Source organism: Hypanus sabinus, chromosome 30, assembly GCF_030144855.1.
Source record: "Hypanus sabinus isolate sHypSab1 chromosome 30, sHypSab1.hap1, whole genome shotgun sequence".
NCBI classification, from domain to species: Eukaryota; Metazoa; Chordata; class Chondrichthyes; order Myliobatiformes; family Dasyatidae; genus Hypanus; species Hypanus sabinus.
In genome coordinates this window covers 25,229,625-25,252,281 of record NC_082735.1, presented here as the reverse complement: position 1 = coordinate 25,252,281, position 22,657 = coordinate 25,229,625, and the positions used below count along the sequence as shown (strand labels likewise).

The window sequence follows — 22,657 nt, the reverse complement described above, 5'->3', positions numbered from 1 at the left end:
TATTTTTGAATTAAAAAGGGGGACTATTCAGTTAAGTGTAAAACTGGATGTGACCGATTGATTTGTTCCTGATTTTGAAATATACCATTATTGATCAGCTAATCCAATGCATACAACCAGGACCTCACAAAACCCACTTTATCCGCACCTTTACTTAGAAATGCATAAATTGCTTCAGAAAATTTCAGAGGAGCTTGATTCTATATGAATGCAAACTCTTTCTTCTTTTTGTGGCAGTGTTTCAGTTTAATTGTTTTGTAGGTAGGGTAGAATATCCTCCAGGCATCCATCTCACCATCACAGGGGTGTTGACTCCTCTTGTGGCCTCAACACAATCCAATGCAAATTGATTTATCTTTTTGTATAAATGCTGCAGTGACAGAGATCAGAACACTCACTTTTGGCATTACTTTAGCACAGGCTTCTACTGTAAAAGTACCTTTCGGTTTGCCCCCATTTTGTCAATGGATTGCCGAACCTATATCATGGGCAGATAACCTGAATGAGCTTGCATTTTGCAGTCAGCATCTTCTCTGGATTTAACAAAGGTCAGTGCCTGTTATATTCTGAAAACTGCATTTGGGTACATCTGAACAGCATTCACTATAATGATGCAGCCATGTGGAATTTTATTTAAATCATAGATTCTTTTAGGTGCCAAATCACTAAGATGACATAAAAGGCATTTTAATACAGATAATAAGTACATTGAAAAGCATGAGGTATAGCTTATTACAGTACTATTTATGCTTTAGTGTTTTAATTTGACAATAGTGTTGTGGTATATTAACAATTAACAATTGTGTGTACCTGACATGAAAGAAAATGTTTTCAGGTCAGATTTTCCAGTCTTCCGACATGCTTAAATAGAAGGGTTGCTGAAGGAGTCACACAATATCCCAAAGCTACGTAACAGTGTGACCAAGAAGGTCATTTATCTCTGTTTATTTCCTGATCTTCTGGTTTTTCCGGTAGTCAAAAATGGTGAGCAATTTTGATTCTAACAGTAGTGTATTTTAGATTGCAATCAAACATACAAATACTAAGACAATGAAATAAGGAGCTGAGAAATGATGCTGAGAGGTGAATGTGATGACTAAAGAATAAAGAATCAAAAGATGGTGCCTCTGAAAAATACGTTACATTTTTTAACCCAGATAACCAAGATTTCTTAGATATAAATAAACTAGTTAATAGTCTACACAATTAAAACAATTACATCACATGGGTAATGTGCTAATACTTAGCAAATGAAAAATGAGAAAGATGATACACCAGTAGTTTAGCTGCTATACTGATTTCTGCCAGTGAGTGGGGATGAACCACCACATACTGTGAAAAAATACATGAGATTGTTAAAAAGTACAAATCTTATATTAAAAATGTGGTTTCCAGCAAAGGCCTCTCCAAACTCTAGGCATTTGATGCTGATGAGGCAGTTATGTGGTTGAGTATGGAACAAGTGTTCTGTATTGGTTCTCCCCCCAGTTTAATATCCCTAGTCCACAGGAGATTCATGACCCAATTTTCCACCTACAGTCAACTACTGATTCACCCTTTGCCCCATCTGGTCTCCCCAACTTTCTTCAAGTTGAAGTAAAATGACTTAGAGCAGGTTTTCTTGGCACTGCAACATTAAGATGCAGAGTGCTTTGGCAATGTGCTGTTATTCCATCTGTCTTTTGACCTTTAAAAACTGCTATGACATATGGTAATCTGAGTGTCGGTATTTTAAGAATATTGTGGAATCTTGTTGCAGCATATGTGACAAAGCGGGACTCACACCTTTAGAATTCAAATCAGGCACAATTAATCATAAATGCACTTGCATGTTCACAGTGAAAATCATACTTCTCTGTCTTAGCGAGCTCCACTTATGCAAAAATCTTTGTTGGGAACTTTTTCCTTATTGCTACAATCCTATGAACCTGTCCATTTATATACAAGCCTCGTATGATTTCTTCCCTCACCCTTCTAACTTTAGTATACATCTGAGCTCTGAATTTCTGCTGTGAACATATTCAATTCCAAGATGAATTAAACTTTATAAAGGCTGATACAATCGGGATACTTAAGAGATACTTAAGATGGGCATATGGGCATAAGAAAAAGGGGAGGGTAATGGGCTGCGTAGGAGAGAAGAGTTAGATTAATCATGGAGTAGGTCTATACAGGCCAGGCCAACAGGGTAGTTTGAAGGGCCAATACTGTATTCTGCTGTGTTCTATGTTTTAAAGCACCTCAGAATTATTTTTCTATCCAGTGTGCATCAAAGGAATTGTGATGAAAAGCAAGGCAGAAAATATGCACACTTATATATGGAATGTATCGAAGATGATTGTAGGGACAAAGAAGGTATATTTAATTTCCAAATAATTCATAATCTTCCCTCATTTGTAACAATGATTATTAAAATGTTGATTATTAGTTTGTGAGGTTATGATTTAACTCCATCTATGTGACAGGTTCCGAATAGTATTATTTAGCTGAATAGTTGACTTGGGTGTTCCACATATATTCTAGGGCCATCTAGTTCCCAACCTCTCAGTTAATTGTAAAGCTTCATGACATGAAAAAGGTTGTGAGTCTCCGTTCCAGGGTATTTATTGGTAACAGGTACTTTAAATAGGTACTCCTTAGTATAATTTTGTCAAATGGTTTACAGAAAATTAACTTGTCAATCTCTTTTGGTGCAATGGAGTGTTCTTAATGTATAAAATAGGGGACCATCAAAGAATCATTTGTCCCATCCAGACAATGATCTGTAATTTAATCCCAACTATGAATATATGTTGAAATTGTATAAGACACTTTTGAGGCCTAATTTGGAGTATTGTGTTCAGCTTTGGTTACCTACCCTCACGAAAAATGCTACTAAGTTGAAGGAGTACTGGAAGACTTACATTATAAGGAAAGATTGAATAGGTTAGCACTTTATTCCTTGGAATGTAGAAGATTGAGAGGAGATTTGACAGAGCTATATAAAGTTATGAGGGGGTATAGACAGGGTAAATGAAAACAGGCTTTTTCCACTGAGGTTGGATGGGACTACAACTAGAGGTCATAGGTTAAGGGTGAAAAGTGAAAAGATTAAGGGGAGCATGAGGGGAAACTTCTTCACTCAGAGGGTCATAAGCCAGAGCAAGTGGGTGCATGCAAACTCGATTTCAAAGTTTCAGAGAAGTTTGGATAGGTATATGGATGGTAGGGGTATGGTCCAGGAGCAGATCGATGGAAGTAGGGCAGTTTGAATGACAGCACGGACTAGACAGGCCCAAGGGCCTGTTTCTCTGCTGTCTGTCTCTATGACTCAATATCTCACGTAACAAACCTGTCAATTGAAAAGCATGGGATTATTATCCGTCGATCAAATTGCACTGCTGACATTACAATCATCTCCGTTTTCAGGATGCCACACTGAAAAGAAACCGTGAGGATGGGCGACTGGAATTTCCTGGGGGGGATTTTGGAGGAAGTGCACGTTCACTCCACCATTGTTGGGAAAATATGGTTGACCATCCTCTTCATATTCCGCATGCTGGTGCTCGGAGTGGCCGCTGAAGACGTGTGGAACGACGAGCAGTCTGAGTTCATGTGCAACACGGAACAGCCCGGCTGCCGGAACGTCTGCTACGACAAAGCTTTCCCCATCTCCCTCATTCGCTACTGGGTCCTGCAGGTCATCTTCGTGTCTTCGCCATCGTTGGTGTACATGGGCCATGCGCTGTACAGGCTCCGGGCTCTGGAAAAAGAGAGGCAGAAGAAGAAGGTCGAGTTGAAGGGCGAACTCGAAGAGACTGAAGCGATGGATGAGGACCGGCGAAGGTTGGAGCGAGAGTTAAGGCAACTGGAGCGCAGGAAGTTGAACAAAGCGCCCCTGAGAGGGTCCCTCCTGCGCACCTACGTGTTACACATCCTCACCAGGTCTGTGGTCGAGGTAGGGTTTATGATGGGCCAAATTCTGCTCTACGGACTTGAGCTGGATCCCCTGTACAAATGCGAGCGGCTTCCCTGCCCCAACATCGTTGATTGCTTTGTCTCAAGGCCCACCGAGAAGTCAGTGTTCATGGTATTTATGCTGGGCATTGCCGCGGTTTCCCTGTCCCTGAACATCCTGGAAATCATCCATTTAGGCTGTAAGAAGATTGAGCTGGGGCTTTTTGGATACTACCCCAAAATGAAAGAAGACGTGAGGGATCTCTACATAAATAAATCACAGAAAACCTCGAGCGTCCAGCAAATCTGCGTCCCCACCTCAAGACCTTCGCTAACAATGATCCCCACTGCCCCCAGCTGTTACAACCTGTTGCTTGAGAAACCAGTGGAGTCCGCCATGTATCCAATATTTACGCCGCCGCCTGGGTTCAAAGCCCTTCAAAGTGATCAGAAACAGTTTCAGAAAGTTGAGGAGCAGGAGCCAGTGGCGAATCACTTTAACACAAACTGTCATTCCAGCGCCAGTGAGCGGCAGAAGAAGTCCAGTGGATCAGAGAACCCAAGCCATTGTAGCGAAGATTTGCAACACCCAACCGCTGCCTCCTTTCCTGTTGGCAGCTCCCATTCAGCCAGTCAGGCGGAACTATCGACGGCCGGAGTGTTGTACCCGACCCTCCCCGCAGGTATAGCTGCATTCACCGTGGGTTCGGCCAGCTCCAGTCGCAGGCCACGGCGAGTCAGCGCCACTCTCAACTGCGCCACGGTGGCAGAGCGCAGTGGCTCGGCCACCGAGTCCGAACCGAGTAACAGGGGGAGATGTGGCTTCGGCGCTACCTGGTCCAGGGCGGCCTCGAAAACAGATCTCAAACGGCCCAGCAGATCTGACACCCCCGATTCCATCTGTGAATCCAGCTCAGAGTCGAAGCAGAGCGGGAACGGCGACAGCCCCCAGGCGCTCTCTCCCTCACGGAGAATGTCTTTGGCAAGTAACGCCAGCGGCAGGCGTGCTCCCACCGATCTTCAGATATGAGCGTTAGTTTAATTAATACCTTATCTCTGTTGAATACAATTTGGGTTTTTTTTTATAGCAATATAAGGTTCTGTTGTCTCAAATCCTTAGTTTACCCTCGGATTAGGGTCGTTTGATGCCCTATGAAAATCTGGTCAAGATATCTCCACTGCCCAAACCTCTGGTTGACTCGTACTCTATACATATTAAGACAACTTGAACTTCAAACGTTTATTTTCCCTTGAGAAACCCCATTGTGTCAGGCACAGTCAACAGCTTACACAGGAAGCTAGAAGGAGCTAGATAGATATCTGATGGATAGGGGAATCAAGGGATATGGGGACAAGGCAGGGACTGGGTATTGATAGTGAATGATCAGCCATGATCTCAGAATGGTGGTGCAGACTCGAGGGGCCGAATGGTCTACTTCTGCACCTATTGTCTATTGAAATGCTGATGGAGCTCAGCAGGTCAGACAGCATCTATGGAATTGAATAAGCACTTCACGTTTTCCAAACCAGATCTGAAGAAAGGTTTAGGCCCCAAACTTCAACTGTTTATCCACTTCCCTAGATGCTGCCTGACCTGCTGAGTTCCTCCAGCATTGTGTGTGTGTGTTGCTTTGCAGTCTTCCTCCAGTTTATAATTCAAACAGGCAACTTAGGGATTGAAAGTTAAAGAAAACTGTAGATGATGGAAATCGGAAATAAAAGTTAAAAACAAGCTGGGAAAACACAGCAGATCAGTCAGCAGCTGACAGAAATATTTAGGAAATAGTGGTTAGCTGATGCCGGCATGGAAAGAGGGGCTGAGGGATCTCAGGTCTGAAGTGTTGAAAGCGCAGACTGAAATAGACATGGGCATAATCTTTGGCCTTGCTGGACACAGTCCTCAGTGCTGCAAATACATTTTAACAGACCAATAACTGAAGTGTGAAACTGGTATCAGCCACAGTGCAGGCTTGCCAAAATGGTTATCAGATATCAGTTTTGATTATTAACTTCAGGAGGACATGTGTTCCTCTGCAGTCTTTCAAGATGCTTGTTACAGACACTGTGTACAGTTTGGTCTGTGCAGTACAAGCAACTGATTGAAGATTATCCAAGGATGCTCCAAAGAGACAAAGTAATATAATGATTATTCAGATAATATCATGAAAGGGATTTTCAAAAAAAGTTTTTCTTTGCTTTCTGATGAGGAAAGTTATTTGGATCAACTGAATTCATCAGCTAGGTTCATTATTTCTTTTGTAGAAAGCTGTAGATCATTAAGGGAGTAGTTTCAGAAATGATTCACAACAATAAACTAGTTTTTGAAAATTTGCAGATTTTCTCTTGTTTTAAAAAATTTCAACACCATTTATTTTGTCAGAGGAGTTTTTAAACAATTCTTACACTACTTATAAGGAGCAACCAATATGATGAATGAAATTGTGGATATTAATTGAATTTTCTGCAGAGTCAACCGGTTAACTTTGTAAGTGCCTGTCATTGACACCATGAACACCAATTTAACAACTGGCTCAACATATTACATGTTCGATTGAGGAAATGTAAGAACAAATTATGAAATGTAGAAGTCTGATTCTGAATCTTTTTTCTCAATTTTACGTTTTTTGTATAATGTTGATAAAACTTCATAATCAGCCTAGTACATTTCATTATTTCTTACCAAATGTTCTAAACATTTCATTCTTTTTATCTTTGAGATGATAGTTTCATTTAATAAGATTGTCTGAAAGCAGCATGCTGCAATTAAGTAAAAGCTTTCATCTCATTTAAAGGAAGGATTTTAGCAAATCGGACAGCATATAAGACCATAAGATATAGGAGCAGAATTAGGCCGTTTGGCTCATCGACTCTGTTCCTCCATTTCATCATGGCTGAAAAATTTTCCCTCTCCTGCCTTCTCCCCGTATTCCTTCATGCCCTAACTAATGAAGAATCTGACAACCTTGGCCTTGCAAAGACATGTAGACTGCATCCAGATGCTGCAGAGGAAATATGGAGGGGAATAAACAATCAACAGAGTCCCGATGAAAGGTCTCACCCAAAACATTTATTCCCCTACATAGATGCAGTATGACTTGTTGAACTCCTCCAGCATGATATGTGTGTTAAGATTTCCAGCATCTACAGAATCCTTTCACGGACTCACCATCACGTGCAATATTGTGATTTTAGGCGAGGGCAGGAGCTGTTTCTCTTTCATGAAGTGCATTTAAGATAAAGTCATAAGCACCTCCTTGCTGCTAAGCGTATTATTAATCTAAATAGGTGATTACGGTTACTGACCTGCTCATCAGCAACATGCTTATGAACTGCGCCATCTACTGGAATAAAGTGAGAGTGCAAGCCTTTAGTTAGTGGACTGATAGCCAAACTTCTAGCAATTTGCTAATTGGTCCTCTTGGAAATACTATTTAGACGAACACAACAAGGAATTAAACTTGTTTATTGTAGAAATTAATTTTAGAAATATGTGTTGAATTTGCAAATAGGGTATCAAAGGTTTTCCTTAAATGGTTGATCATGCTGTTTGATGGACCAAATTTGATATTGCAATAAAAATACAGGATTTTTGACAGATTGTGTTACAATGAAAGAAAATTTGCATATTAGAAGCACAGTGCATCTGTTTTAATTTTATTATTATCAATACATCTTACTGCCACCTTAAGTGGTACTTGTGTATCATTGAAAAAAGTCCAATTATAATGATCTGCCATCTGTTGAAATGTAGTCTGCTTCCCAGCAAGACCAGAGGGCTTCAATGAAATGGGTCATGTTTTGGAATGAGGATACTGGCAAATGTTTTCCAGGTGCTTATGAGCAAATGCTCCATCTGCATGTGATTGAACATCCAAGAAGGGTTTTGGTCCAAAATGGTGATTCTTTATTCCTCTCTATACATGCTGCCTGACCTGCTGAGTCCTTCCAGCAATTTTGTGTGCCTTACTTCTACTATCATCAGTTGTCATGTAAGAATGAAGCAATATTGATTGTACACAATTATGTGGAAATTCTAGAATAATTTTTTCAGATTCATTTTTGTATATGAGAAACAATGATGGAATGCGCCATGAGTGGAGAATGGGAGCTGGTTTGATGTAAACAGACTTGGGGTCTACTACAGGAATGAGAAAACAAAACTTCATTATAATGGAGATGTGTATTATATTTTATATATTTCTTGGAAGAACGGGTAAGGATATTAAGGATTTGGAACGCTCACTGAAAATCCCAGTTTTCGACTTTCCCATTTCTATCCATTGCCAAAAATTCCTTAATAAATTCTTCCTGAAGTATGCATTTTTCTGATCTTTCTTTCCTGATTATTTTCACTCAATGGCATCTCTTTATGTTTTACTCAATATAAACATGAACAGATATGTAACTGAGATCAGAGAATTGAAGCTCTTGCCACTGACAAGCCATATACTTTGGGCTCTTTAAGTCGCTCGGACATATAGAACAGCACAGCAAAGGAACAAGCCCATCTGGGTAGCCTTTAACCTGATGGCATAAACATCGATTTCTCAAATTTCTGGTAGTTGCCCCCCCGCCCAACCACTCCCATTCCTATTTCACTCTCTCACCTCATGTCCTTACCTGCCTGTTGCCTCCCTCTGGTGCTCCTCCCCCTTCCCTTTTTCCTGTGGTCTTCTGTCCTCTCCTATCAGTTTCCCCCTTCTCCAGCCTTTTATGTCTTTCACCAATCAACTTCCCAGCTCTTTACTTCACCCCTCCCCCTTCCCCAGTTTCCCCTGTCAACTACCACCTTGTACTTCTTCCTCCCCTCCCCTCCGCCTTCTTGCTCTAACCTCTCATCTGTTTTTCCCGTCCTGATGAAGCACCTTGGCCTGAAACATAGATGTTTCATAAACATAATCATTACTCCTTTCCATAGATGCTGCCTAGGCTGCTGATTCCCACCAGCATTCCATGTGCTTTGCTCGTATTAGCCCTGGCCATTCCAGAAATAGCGACCAACACCCCCCCCCCAACTCCAAATTTGTCCAACTTCCCCGGTAGGACACGCATATAATGCAGGCAATATCCTGATAAAACTCTTACATTCTCTCCAAATCCTCCACATCCTTCCTATAATCAGAACTGAAAGCAGTAATCCAGGTGAGGACTAGCCTGAGTGTTATAAAGCTGGAACGTAACTTCCTGAACCTTGAACAGAATTCCTTGGTTAATAATGCCACTTGCCTTTCTTACCACCCTATCAACCCATGTAGCCACTTTCAGGGAGCTATCCGTTTCAACCCCAAGGTCCCTCTGGTCATCAACACTGTTAAGGATCTTGCCTTTAACAGCATACTGTCTCTTCAGATGTGATCTCCCAAAATTCAACACTTCACATTTGGCTTGATTAATCACCATCTGTCGTTTCTCTGCCCAGGTCTTCAAATGATCAAGGTCCTCTTGTATCCTTTTCCAGTTTCTGTTTCATCTGCAAAGTTGCTTTGCGTCTTCATATTATCGGCAAAGCTACATTATCATCCACCCAGGTTATCTATCTATAATCAGGGGTTAGAACATAGAACATAGAAATCTACAGCATATTACAGGCCCTTCGGCCCACATTGTTGTGCAGACCTGTAACCTACATTAGAAATTGCCTAGAATTACCCTACCGGATACCCCTCTATTCTTCTAATCTCTATGTCCCACCCTTTTTTATGCCATGGACTCCTACCATTAACCGAGGGGTCCATGGTTCCCAGGCTGGGAACCCCTGATCTATCTATATAAAGCCATAACTTAGATAGATGGATTAGTCACTTCCCAAATATGATATGAAGATTTGTGGTGCTGTGGATAGCATAGGAGACTGGCAAAATACCTAGAGGTCCCCCTGTATGGATCCCTGCACAATACCACAAATCACAGACCTCCAACCAGAGTAAGTCATATCAACCACTGCCCCCTAGGGGCAAGCCAGTTCTGAATCAAAGAAGACAATTCACTGTGGATCTTGCGCTACTTAATAGGGATGATCTGCTTTACCTTCAGCTATACATCTGGGAATACTTAGGCAAACCGTACAGTGCAGCATTCTGAAGAGCCTTCTTAAAGACAGAAACCAGTAAATCTCTAAATAAGATATTGAACCTTGTTCCAGCTTAGATGCGGTGTGTAGGAGGGTGGAAGAATAAAGGCGGAGGTGGGGTGAGGGAAAATGATTCATAATGCATCAGTAAGGAAATCTTGTGATCTTGTGTGGTTTGTTGACTTAGAGTTTTGGAATCGAAGAATGAGATAACGTGTTAAGGTTCACAATATGCTGAATTTTAAGCTCGGTGGGTTGTGCTACTCGCAGTTTATTTTATCCTTCGATTAAATCATTTGATTTATCCATCAATCACCTTCATTGATGTGCAACTCTAAAACAAAAGTGAAAGTGAATCAAATGGTGAAAGTGATGGGAGATTTCAACTTCCTTAATATTGACCGGCATCTCCTGAGAGCAAGGGGCGTGTTCAGGGAGGTTTCCTGACGTAACACATAGATAAACTAGCTAGAGGAGAGGCTGTGCTTGATCTGGTATTGGGAAATGAACCTAGTTAGGTGTCAGATCTCTCGGTGGGAGAGCATTTTGGAGGTGTGATCACAACTCTTATCTCCTTTACCATAGTGCTGGAGAGCGATTAGAGTAGACAATTCGGGAAAACATTTAATTGGGGTAGGGGGAATATGATGCTATTAGGCAGGAACTTGGAAGCAGGTGTTCTCAGAGAAATGCACAGCAGAAAGGTGGCAGATGTTCAAGGAACATTTGCATAGCGTTCAGCATAGGTATGTTCCACTGAGGCAGGGTAAGGATGGTAGGGTAAAAGAACCATGGTGTACAAAGGATGTGGAATATCGAGTTAGGAAGAAAAGGAAAGCTCACTAAAGGTTCAAAAAACTAGGTACTGATAAGAGTTCTAGAATATTACAAGGTTGCCAAGAAAGAGCTTAAGAATGAAATTAGGAGAGCTAGAAGGGGCCATGAGAAGGCCTTAGCAAGCAGGATTAAGGCAAACCCCAAGGCATTTTACAAGTATGTGAAGAGCAAGAGGATAAGCCGTGTGAGAATAGGACCAATCAGGAGCAATAGTGGAAACGTGCATGGAGCCAGAGGAGTTAGCAGAGGTACTTAACACTTTGCTTCAGTATTCACCTGGGAAAAAGACCTTGGCAATTGTGAGGATGACTTACAGTGGACTGAAACGCTTAAGCACAGAGACATTTTGAAAGAGGACGCGCTGGAGCTTTTGAAAATCATTATAATTAGATAAGTCGCCAGGACCAGAGGAGATGTACCCCAGGCTACTGTGGGAAGTGAGGGTGGAGATTGCTGAGCCTCTGGTAATGATCTTAGCATCAATAGGGACGGGAGAAGGATTGGAGGGTTGCAAATGTTGTTCTCTTGTTCAAGAAAGTGAGTAGAGATAACCCAGGAAGTTACAGACCAGTGAATCTTCCTTCAGTGGTGGGCAAGTTGTTGGAGAAGACCCTGAGAGGCAGGGATTGTGAGCATTTGGAGAGACATCATCTGATAAGGGATAGTCAACATGGCTTTGTCAAGGGTAGATTGTGCCTTACAAGTTTGATTGAATTTTTTGAGGATGTAAGAAAACACATTGATGAATATAGAACAGTGGATGTAGTGTATATGGATTTTCAGTAAGGCTTTTGATAAGGTCCCCCATGCAAGGCTCATTCAGAAAGTAAGGAGGCGTGAGATCCAAGGAGACCTTACTTTGTGGATCCAGAATTGGCTTGCCCACAGAAGGCAAAGGTTGTTGTAGATGGTTCATATTCTGCATTGAGGTTGGTGACCAGTGGTGTTCCGCAGGGATCTGTTCTGGGACCCCTCCTCTTTGTGCTTTTTATAAATGACCTCGATGAAGAAGCATAAGGGTGGGTTAGTAAGTTTGCTGATGACACAAAGGTTAGGGGAGTTGTGGATAGACTGGAGGGTTGTCAGAGGTTACAGTGGGACATCTATAGGATGCAGAACTGTGCTGAGAAGTGGCAGGCGGACTTCAACCCAGGTGAGAGTGAAGTGGTTCATTTTGGTAGGTCAAATATGATGGCAGAATATATTTTTAATGGTAAGACTCTTGGCAGTGTGGAGGATCAGAGAGATCTTGGAGTCTATGTCCATCGGACACTCAAAGCTGCAGCACAGGTTGACAGTGTTGTTAGGAAGGCATGTGTTGGCATTCATCAACCGTAGGATTGAGTTCAAGAGTTGTGATGTAATGTTACAGCTATACAAGACCTTGGTCAGACCCTGTTTGGAGTACTGTGTTCAGTTCTGGTCACCTCACTATAGGAAGAATGTGAATACTATAGAGAGAGTGCAGATGAGATTTACAAGGATGTTTCCTGGATTGGAAAGTGTGCCTTATGAGAATTGGTGAACTCGGCCTTTTCGCCATGGAGCGATGGAGGATGAGAGGTGACCTGATAGAGGCGTATAAGATGATGAGAGGCATTGATCGTGTGGATAGACAGAGGCTTTTTTCCCAGGGTTGAAATGGCTAATGTGAGAGGGCACAGTTTTAAGGTGCTTAAAAGTAGGTACAGAGGGGATGTCAGGGGTAAGTTTTTCACACAGAGAGTGGTGGGTGGGTGGAATGCACTGCTGGCAATGGTGATAGAGTCGGATACAATAGGGACTATTAGATAGGTATATGGAGTTCAATAGAGGGCTACGTGGGAGATTAATTCTCAGCAGTTTCTAGAGTAGGCTACATGGACAGCATAGCATTGTGGGCTGAACAGCCTGTAATGTGCTGTGGATTTCTATGTTCTATATTCTACTTTGGGAGATCTTGGTTTTTTCGCCTCTGCATAAATAGGTGGATGTCTTCCTTTAGGAAGTAAGTATTCATTCTTTATACTGGCCGGTGGTGTAGTGGCATCAGCACTGGACTGCGAGGCAAGTGCTCCTGGGTTCAATTCCGGCCGGCTCCTTACACGCTTTCCATCTGTAAAAAACAGACGAATTCTAAAGAAAAGCTTGCTGGCTGATTTCCCACAAAGTGTGGAGAGGAACAACAATAATAATTCACAACAATAATAAAAATTTCACAGATGCCCTCATATCTATGAACTGGCTGGTCCAGAGTTCATTTCATTATGAACACTTTTTATCATTGACCGAACAACATGGTAAAGAAAAGGATTATTTTCAGAGCTTAGTATTTCCAGTGTTATCTATGTGAATATAATAACACTGATTACTCAAAGACAAAACTTTCTAAGAATCTAATTAATCAATAATTGAGTATCTCATCTGAACTCTGATGGTGATCAGTAGATTCAATATTAAGTATTTTTAAAACGAGAAGATCTGCAGATGCTGTAAATCCAAAATAACACACAGAAAATGCTGGAGGAACTCAGTAGGTCAGGCAGCATCTGTGGAAAAGTAAACAGTTGATGTTCCAGACCGAGACCCTTCATCAGGACTAAACATTTAAAATCTTTCTAATGGACAAAAATGGTGGAAACAAATAACTGTGTGCATATTGTATGCTTATGAACTGTCTTGAAAACAGAAAAATGCCCCAAGGAACCAAGAATAAATGTAATTAAATGATGTAATAACTTATTTAAATCCACAAGTTTGTCTGTAATTAGCATGATCTTACTTGGGAAAACACTAAAATTGACTCAGCTATTAATCTGCAGCTACATCATGTTGGAAGATGTGGCAATTTATTCTTCCTCATCCTTCAGCTGTAAGATAATTGCTAAGGTTGCCTGGTTCCTGTGGCGTGTTCATTCATTTCTCCTTTTCTTCCCTTTCAGATCACAGTACTTCAGCTCTTAACCATTATGAAAAAGCAGAGTCAGTGACCAATGGCTTTAGGAGCTGCTGAAATTTTGCATTTGAACTGGAATGAATTATTGTATGTTCTCCACTCACTGGGAACGCAGAGAGTCCCATGCTTAATGGGCTAAGAACAGAGAGCTCTCTCGTTTCACTGCGCTGAAGGGCTGTGGAGGTATTCCTTTCACCTGACATTTGTAAGGAAGTAAAGTGCTGCAGTCAGTTTTATAATGCAGCTTCTGTCAACTGTGCTCCAATTGTCCATCTGGATTTTGGAACGACTTGATACTCATGCCGTACTATGGCTGTAGAATTGATATAATATTGATGATAGAGCAAAGATGGCCTCAGAGGCTGGTGCAGTGAACGATAGTGCTGAGAGCAGTGGATAGTCAATTTTACTTTACAGTATGCCAGGTGGTGGATTTCAGTGCTCACCTCATATCCAGGGACTTCTAATCTCCTGAGGAGCAACTCCCCCACAGAGACAGCCAGAGACGATTAAAATTAATGAACTACCACACTGCTGCTACCTCTGAAAGTCATGTAAGGACAGCCATATGCAAAGACTTGGCAGGAAGTTGTTTAACTGATAAACGCTTTGGGAAAACCAAAAGCCAGGGAGAATTTAACACTGAGTTAAAAAGATTATGATAATGTTTTAACATTTTAATTATGACAATTTCTTTAGGTTCTAGTGTTACCAGTGAACAAGTATTGATAAGCACTTCTGCTTGTTTATCACCACACCCATTGACAGTTCACAGTAATGCAATGATAAAATGAAGTTTTGTTTTATCTACATTGTCCTAACATTGAATTCACATCTTTAGTTGTTATCCTGTTTCTTCTCATGCCTTTTGTAAGACCTTTTTTTTTCAGGAAATATCCCCTGAGTATTAATTTTTCACTCTCCAAATTCCCTTGCACTGGATCTCCATGACAGTCCTTGCATTAGCTGATACTTGGGATGTCCTGCTCCCTTTCAAAGCTCTGCTCAACTCTTCTCTTTTCAGAAACATGTTTGATCCCTCTAACTCAGTAAACTATTGCTTTGTCTCTCACTTAACAACAATGCCAAAAATTCTTGGAAGCTATGTGAATTCCAATTCCATGCCCATTTCTCCCATAATTCTGTGTTCGGTTTCTTCCAATCATTTTTCTGTCCCTGCAACAAAACTGAAATAGTCCTTATTAGACTCACAAGCAACACCCAACATGGTTCTGGGTACGGCAGATTACCTTTTATATTCTTCCTAACCAGTCTGCAACCTCTGCCATGATTGGCAATACCATCTTCCTCCAGTCGTCCTGGTATCAGAGACATCCTTGTGCTTTTCAATCATTGGTTGTCCAGATCTATCTCGAGGATCATCTGCAATGACGTGTCTTCATGTTCTCATTTCTCAGGAGTCCCGCAAGTATCTACTCTTGTTTCCTCCTAGATTTTATCTACTTGCCTTCTTGCAGTTACATCAAATGAACAAACATTTTTAAATGTTAACAGTGGCATCAGCACGACGACTTTTGAACTCTGACGTTTGTCAGACATCCTGTTCATGATTAGCATAAATTTTCTCCAGGTAGATTTTGGTAAAGCCTATTGCCCTTGATCTTCAACATAAATTCTATTCCCAAGTACTCCAACTTTCCTTTATCTATCTGAAATAGTCATGATGTTTGTACCTTGGTGTCATAACCAACTCCATATCTATGTCAATAGCAAGGTCACCTGCCTTCAATTCCGTAACATTGTCTAACTTAGCCCCTTCTCCAGCTCACCTGTTGACAAAAAGTGCTACCTTCAGATTTCACTATTTCATTCTTCTTTCTAATGGCCTCCTATCTTACACATTATCTATCCAGAACTTTGCTACCCACATCTTAACTCACACTAAAATGCGCTCCCAGCAATCCAGTGTTAGTTGCTCTATTTTGCCAGTGCACCAGTTTATAACCATGATTTAATTCAAAATTCATTCACAACCTCACCTCTCCTTACTGCCTCCACTATTCACTAAGTATTCCTTTCTGCCCTGTTGTTCAACTCTGATTTTAATCACACCATTGTCGGTAGCCGCAACGTCAATGGTCCAAGACTAAGGTCAGAAATTGACTAATAAATATCTGTTTTCCTATCACAATGTCCTTTAAAACATTACTTAAGATACAATTCTTTAATGAACAGATTGGTAAACTGCCCTAATAGGTCCTTTTGAGACTATGTGTCAGGGTTGTTTGATAGCTCCTTTGGAATGTATCAAAGGGTTTTTTATTTCATGAAGGATGCTATAAATGCAAGCAAGCTGTGTTGCTACCAAGCAAACACTTCTCAAGAGTAACACACACAAAATCAGGACCTGATGAAGGGTCTCAGCCCAAAATGTTGACTGTTTACTCTTTTCCATAGATGCTGCCTGGCCTGCTGAGTTCCTCCCATATTTTGCTTTGGATTTCCAGCATCTGCAGATTTTCTCGTCTTTGTGATACTTCTCAGGAGTAGTCTCATTAAAAGTGCATGTTCTCTTTCAGAACCATTTTTCCGAAATGCTTAATACATTGGGGTCTGCCTGTCCCTCTTTGATATCTCCTAATACATCTGATCTCAGATGACTCCTAGGATTATTGCATACAGATTTATTCTATGTGAATAATCTTATGGACTCTTTACAATGACCATGAGTGTATTTTTAAAAGTAACATTTAAGCTATATCACCACTTAGAAAAATAATGGTGATAAACTTATTTCTGCCATTTTCCCTATTTTACTGCAACAGTATCATTGTAATAGTTTAGGTTGTACTAATACATAACAATAATGGATTTTCACCACCCAACAAAATAGTTTTATAAAGGGACTGTTGGTATAGGTCACTAATAAAGTTTTTTGTCTATGTAACTCTTAGGTTTGGCTAGCAGCTTACTCAAGGGAAAGGCAGCCTTTGACCCAGCCAAACTTGAGAAATTTTATATGGGTGGATGCTGCGGGATGTGTCCCCTGTTACAAATCAGTTCCACAAAATAACAAACCGTACACAATGTGCAATTAAATGTGAGAAATCTTATATGGGCGGATGCTACGGGATGTGTCCCCTGTTACAAATCAGTACCACAAAATAACAAACTGTACACAATGTGCAATTAAATGATTGAGCTTTATAATCCTTCCTTTGACTATAGGGTTAGTAAAGAAACAACAAAAAAAGGGGCCCATTCTCATGAAACAGTCTACTTCGCAATGTTGGAGCTCACGGTTTTCCCGTCTGTTCGTCCTCCATTGATTTTCTCCCAGGGCATTGACCACCGACCCCATTCCAAGTCCACTCTGTCCTGCAGATGACAACTTCCCCGTTCTGGCATCTCCTCTCTCAATCTTACGCTGAACAAAAGACTGCAAAACCCCTTCTCTCAGACCCACAAGAAAGAACAATCTGCCTCTCATTGGATGGCATACATTCCAACGCCGCATTATCTCCAGTCATAACCCAAACATTGCTGCTACAGAGAAACCATTACATTAGCAGTGAAACCTTACAACATGTTACACGTAGTTGTTATATTTATAATCAGCTAAAAAAATGAAATTTACAATACCTAATAATAACAATGTCAAGAACAATCATGGTCATAAAAAGACCAAGATCACCCATGTCATACGATATGGCACATAATGAACAAAAGAATAATATCATCCTGAAAATCTAGGTTTAGCTTACTAACTTCCTGTGATTACAAATCTACGAAACAATTCCCAATTTAAAATCAGACTGATGCTTTTTTTAAAATTAAAAAATATCCTTTTTTGTTTCTACAAGATAGGGTGTACATTAGGAAAAGGTATATCTCCCTGTGCTGCCCTTCTGCCAAATCTGCCTCCCTCGAAACTGGAAATGTTTCGGAGGAGCAGTAGGCTTGGCTGCAACATTTTTATTTTTTTCTCCCCCTGACAACGTCTGCTGTCCTTCTCCTGCCCATCCTGTTGTAATGAGATGGTGGTGATTCAAGAACTGCCCAACAATGATTCAACTACCAAGTTGCATTCTCAAATACCTAAACTCTGGAGCAAGCCTTCAGAGAAACTGGGGAGCATAATAAAAAAAAAGTTGTGCTTCAACAATGAGGAACCACTAGAAGTTTGAAGAATTGTTTGTCCAATAAGTTGCCTCCAACAGGGAGAAACACGTGATCTAATAAACAAAAGGATTCGTGTTATTATTTTCCTTTGTACAGTAATGGGGTTGTTGCTCTTAGAATTGTTGACAGCAGCCTCAGCAATCTGATACATTGGGTGCATTCACTATTTCAAAATTCTTAAAATTACAAAAATAGCACGTTTGTTTCTTTCTCATTTAGTGATACAATATTTCTCATTTAATGAGTCATTTAAACAAGAGAAAAGTCCAGCATGAATATTTTATAACATTAAAGTAACAGATTATATGTTCACTGTATCTCTTGATTATGGCCAAAGTCAGTATTAGTCATAAAAGCTGAAGTTTCTGTATCTCAAACCAATAACCTGATAACACACAACAAAACCATTCAACACAATAATAATTGACTCAACTTTTTGGTTTGTTTTCCCCATTATGTGGGGTCTGGGATCAGCCATGATGGAATGCGGAGCAGGCTCGATGGGCTGAGTGGCCTCATTCTGCTCCAATGATTTATGGTCTTATTGAACATGTCTTGAATAGCCTTTTAGCTAACTCATTCTCTCTTGTGACACTTTCATTGTTCTAGTCTACATTATCATCTCTGATTATGTGAAGAGATAAAAATGAAGTTGGTGATATCTTTCCACAATGTAGTATTGACCCTAGCCTGCATCTACAATCAATGTGATTTTTGTTTTGATTCAGGTTTAGAATTACCAATTAATGAACCAGATGGAATGCTTTGCTTAAGTTACAGTTCATTTTACCCTAATTGCAGCTGGTGATGACACTTTTATTAATGATACTGCAAGTGTTACACAAACTACGAAAGATAACGTTGGACTTTAGTCAGGCACTTCAGAGGTAGTTACTGTAATTGATCAAATACCATCTGTGTGAAAGCAAATTCAGGAAGAGACTGTCTCCAGGATTTACCACAATTACATCCACAATCACAATTTGACAGAAATTATTTTAGAATTTCTATTGGTCACTCCAATATAAAGGTGCCATAGTAACAGAAAAACTTCTGATAAGAACAGAATGTCTATGCTTTACATAAATGAGTACTGCATGATCAGAGTGAAGCTTTTAGAGGAAACCTCAGAAAATCCCTTTTAGTAAACTTGCTCATTTTACCAGGAACCTGAAAGTCAACCACGCGAAGTTATGAGGAAACTGATTCATATTTCTGTATGGGTCAAAAATAAGAATTCTATTTTCACATTTTAAATCTCGTCACATATGTAAGCCATTAAGCCCCTCAGGGTTTTTTTTTCTGCCATTTAATGAAGTTTTGGCTGATTTGTTTAGCTCTTCATTCACCGACATTAAAGAAGTATTTATTGATCCCGGTATTGAAAGCAGCATCCATCATCAGGGACTCCCATCTCCCAGGTCATGGTTTCTTCTTGCCATTGGGAAGGAGGTACAGAGCCTTAGGACTCACACCTTCAGGTTCAGGAACAGTTATTACCCCTCAACCATCAAGCTTCTGAAACAAGAGGGGAGAACGTCACTTGCCCCATCACTGAACTGTTCCCACAACAGATAGACTCACTTTCAAGGACCCTTCATCTCACGATATTTATTGCTTATTTATTTATGATTATATTTCTTTTATCTTTTTTGTTTTCACACAGTTGTCTGCACTATTTCATTGATTCTATTATGGTTATTGGACTTATTGAGTATGCTTGCAAACAGATGAATCTCAGGGTTGTGCATGGCGACATACACAGTATGAACTTTGATAATGAACTTTTCAGTTGTTCCAACATCCACAACTTTTTGCAGGAGAAAGTTCCACACAGCTGCTGCTGTCGATGGTTTTTTGCAAAGTGAGATAAATGCAACTTGGATGGGAGTAAAACTTCCAAAGTACTTAGAGGCGCATCAGTGCGTATTCATTAATGTAAAACACTCACAATTCTACTTGCTTATTGGTGGTGTTCAATGGGTTATAATCTCTAAAAACACATCATTGACCAACAGATATCCTCTGAATGAGTTAGGTTTGAAATGGTCACAACTCAGTTTCTACGGGCCAGATTCCACTTGCTGCAAGCATAGCATAAAGTGGGTTTCATTTTCTTTTTGACTGCCTGTTATGTAGCGGGCAGCAATGAAGGTCCTTTATCTCTGGCGGTGTTCAGGGCTTCTTCCATTGTGTGTGTCATTGCTTCCCCTTGGTTTTCAGTACTGTCAGTCAAGTAAGTCCTGGGTGGAGACTCAGGAATACCGTCACTCTCGGATATGATTCTTCATTGCCGTTTCCATAACAACTTTGTTTTACTAGTCGGGGTTGATAGCTCTGAGCTGAAACACTGAACCTAGAGGACTGGTTAGTTTGGCCTCTACCCTTTGACCTGTTTGGCATGGGTGACTTTACCAAGAGCCAAAGCACGAAGCCCTGACTCCAGCCAACATAGTTCTCCAGTTCATTGAGGCACGTGAGCCTCCAAACCAAGACAAGGGAGGTATCCATATTATGAAGAGCCAGAAAGACAACTGGAGTAGTGAATGGGAGCAAGACACTGGTGCTGGAAAGATGCCCTTCTCGCCAACACTCTTCCTGTTCTACCAGTCCTGAAGAGTGCAGGAATGGAATATGTGGTTAATGATCCTAACACAAGTATAGAAGGATTAATCAAGGCTGTCCATTTGGAATTTCTGATACCTATCATAACCCTATTCTCCATTATGTCGAGTGTTGCTACTCACGCAAATTCAATACAACATTTTGTAGAAGTTAATAAGATGAAATAAAGATAAAGTAAGCCATGTTAATGTGTACAGCCTTATGTTGTCTACGTGAACGGTAAACTGACATTCCTTTGCTGTCTTGTTCTATCAAATTTGAAACTAAAATGTTTTTGTTATTCATTTAGCTCTTGAGGCCATGGAGCTGGGAATTCGGTGATAAAGCAGGAATTTGCTGACTGTCACATTTTAAACAGAACAGGGAGAGCCTAGGACCAGAGGACACATCCTCAGAATAGACAGGCATCGTTTTAGAACAAAGAGGAGGAATTTCTTTAGCTTTAATGATAGATTGATAGATTCTTGATTGGTCAGGGCATGAAGGGATATGGGGAGAAGGCAGGAGACTGGGGATGAGAGGAAAAATGGATCAGCCACGATGAAGTGGCAGAGCAGATTCAATGGGCCAAATAGCCCAATTCTGCTCCAATTTTTTACGGTCTGAAATATTAACTTGTTTACTGAAGGCTGTATCTTAGTAGATATATTCTTCCATTCTTTCCCACTCTTGTCATATTAAAATATATATTTTTCTCTTTTTGCTGTGTGTCATTCCCTGAGTGAATGGTGGTAAAGCCAACTCCACCAGGAGCTGTAGTAATGCACACTTTTTCTACAGATCATCCCTGTGTGATGATTCCCTCTAATGATATCTGGAACGCTGAAAGGGACAGTTGCTGAGGTGAACTTGCAACCTACCCCAATGCTGAACAAAATGAAAAGGGAACAGATTTGGATTTATATGCAGTGACAATACCCTTCAGTTGCATAGTGCTTTTAATGTGGTAGCAAATGCCAAAGCACATGACGGGGCGTTATCAAAATGTGACACAAAACCGCAAAAGAAGATTTGACAGCACTTCAAACACTTCAAGAGATAAGGGAACCTGGAAGGGTGAAAGAGGGGCAAAACAGCACAAGGCTTGGTGGAGAAAATTTAAGAAAAAAGGTCAAGTGAAAAAAGGATCTAGGGAGCCTGAGAAACAGCTTCCAAATTAGAACAACTATATTGATCAATGAGCACAGGAGTTCGCATACCCACGTATCCCAAAGGCTTTTAGATCGGGGGGAGGGGAATAATACAGTGGGTGAGAATATTCAGAGATTAGAAAGCAAAAATGACAATTTAAAAATTATGGTATAGTTTAACACCCTGCTAGTACAGAGCCTCTCCAATAGCAAGCCTCATGTAGTGCCTCCTTGCTGGCGACACGCGGGAACTGAACTCCTTTCGGACTCAGGCTGAACTATAGAGGACAGGGAGGCAGGGAAGGAGTCTGGCCCCTGCTCACATAGCACGCAGGCCCACCGGTGTGTGGACATGCCCTGGTGCTCGTGAACCAGATCCCCAGCTTTGGGTAAATAGCCCCACTGCCTTGTGGGCAGCCTCGGGAGAGATGACGGCTACGGGAGTAAAACCCAGATAGAAACCCAGAGTGGAGCCCCTAAGGCGGCTGGACGTCATTGAACATCCTTCTGGCAGCTCCTGCAGCCAACCTGGTGCCAAACGTTTTGCTTCATAAACTTTCCATTGGACTACAGTGGTGAGGCTGAGAGGGGGATCTTGACGACTGGGAATCTCAGGATGTCCATACCTTACGCCCAGGCTTGTGATGATGATCATCACCCATTGTCCTTCCAGACAGACTGATGCCAACCATCACACACACAAAACGCTGGAGAAACCCAGCAGGTCAGGCAGCATCTATGGAAATGAATACAAAAGTAAAAACATTTCTTCAGCATTTTGTATGTGTTACTCTGGATTTCCAGCATCTGCAGAATCTCTTGCATTTCTGGCATAGTTTAACCAATATGTATTGTTGGGAGACAAAGCACTGAAGTGATGGATGAATGAAATTTAGAGCTGCGGATCAGTACTTAAGTTAAAAAAAACCCAAGAACATATCCTTGGAAACATTTGATGTAATGTTAAGGGAATAAAAGGGA

The 22,657-nt window shown here is 40.9% G+C and overlaps 1 protein-coding gene across 1 annotated transcript; it reads left to right on the top strand.

The window, feature by feature from the left end:
- Positions 1–620: 620 nt before the first annotated feature.
- On the top strand, positions 621–22,402 carry gja9a (gap junction protein alpha 9a). The gene is made up of 2 exons (XM_059954430.1): positions 621–4,968; positions 13,765–22,402. Exon 1 carries the CDS (start codon positions 3,437–3,439, stop codon positions 4,964–4,966), a length of 1,530 nt encoding a protein of 509 aa, XP_059810413.1. The 5' UTR covers positions 621–3,436; the 3' UTR covers positions 4,967–4,968; positions 13,765–22,402.
- Positions 22,403–22,657: the final 255 nt, after the last annotated feature.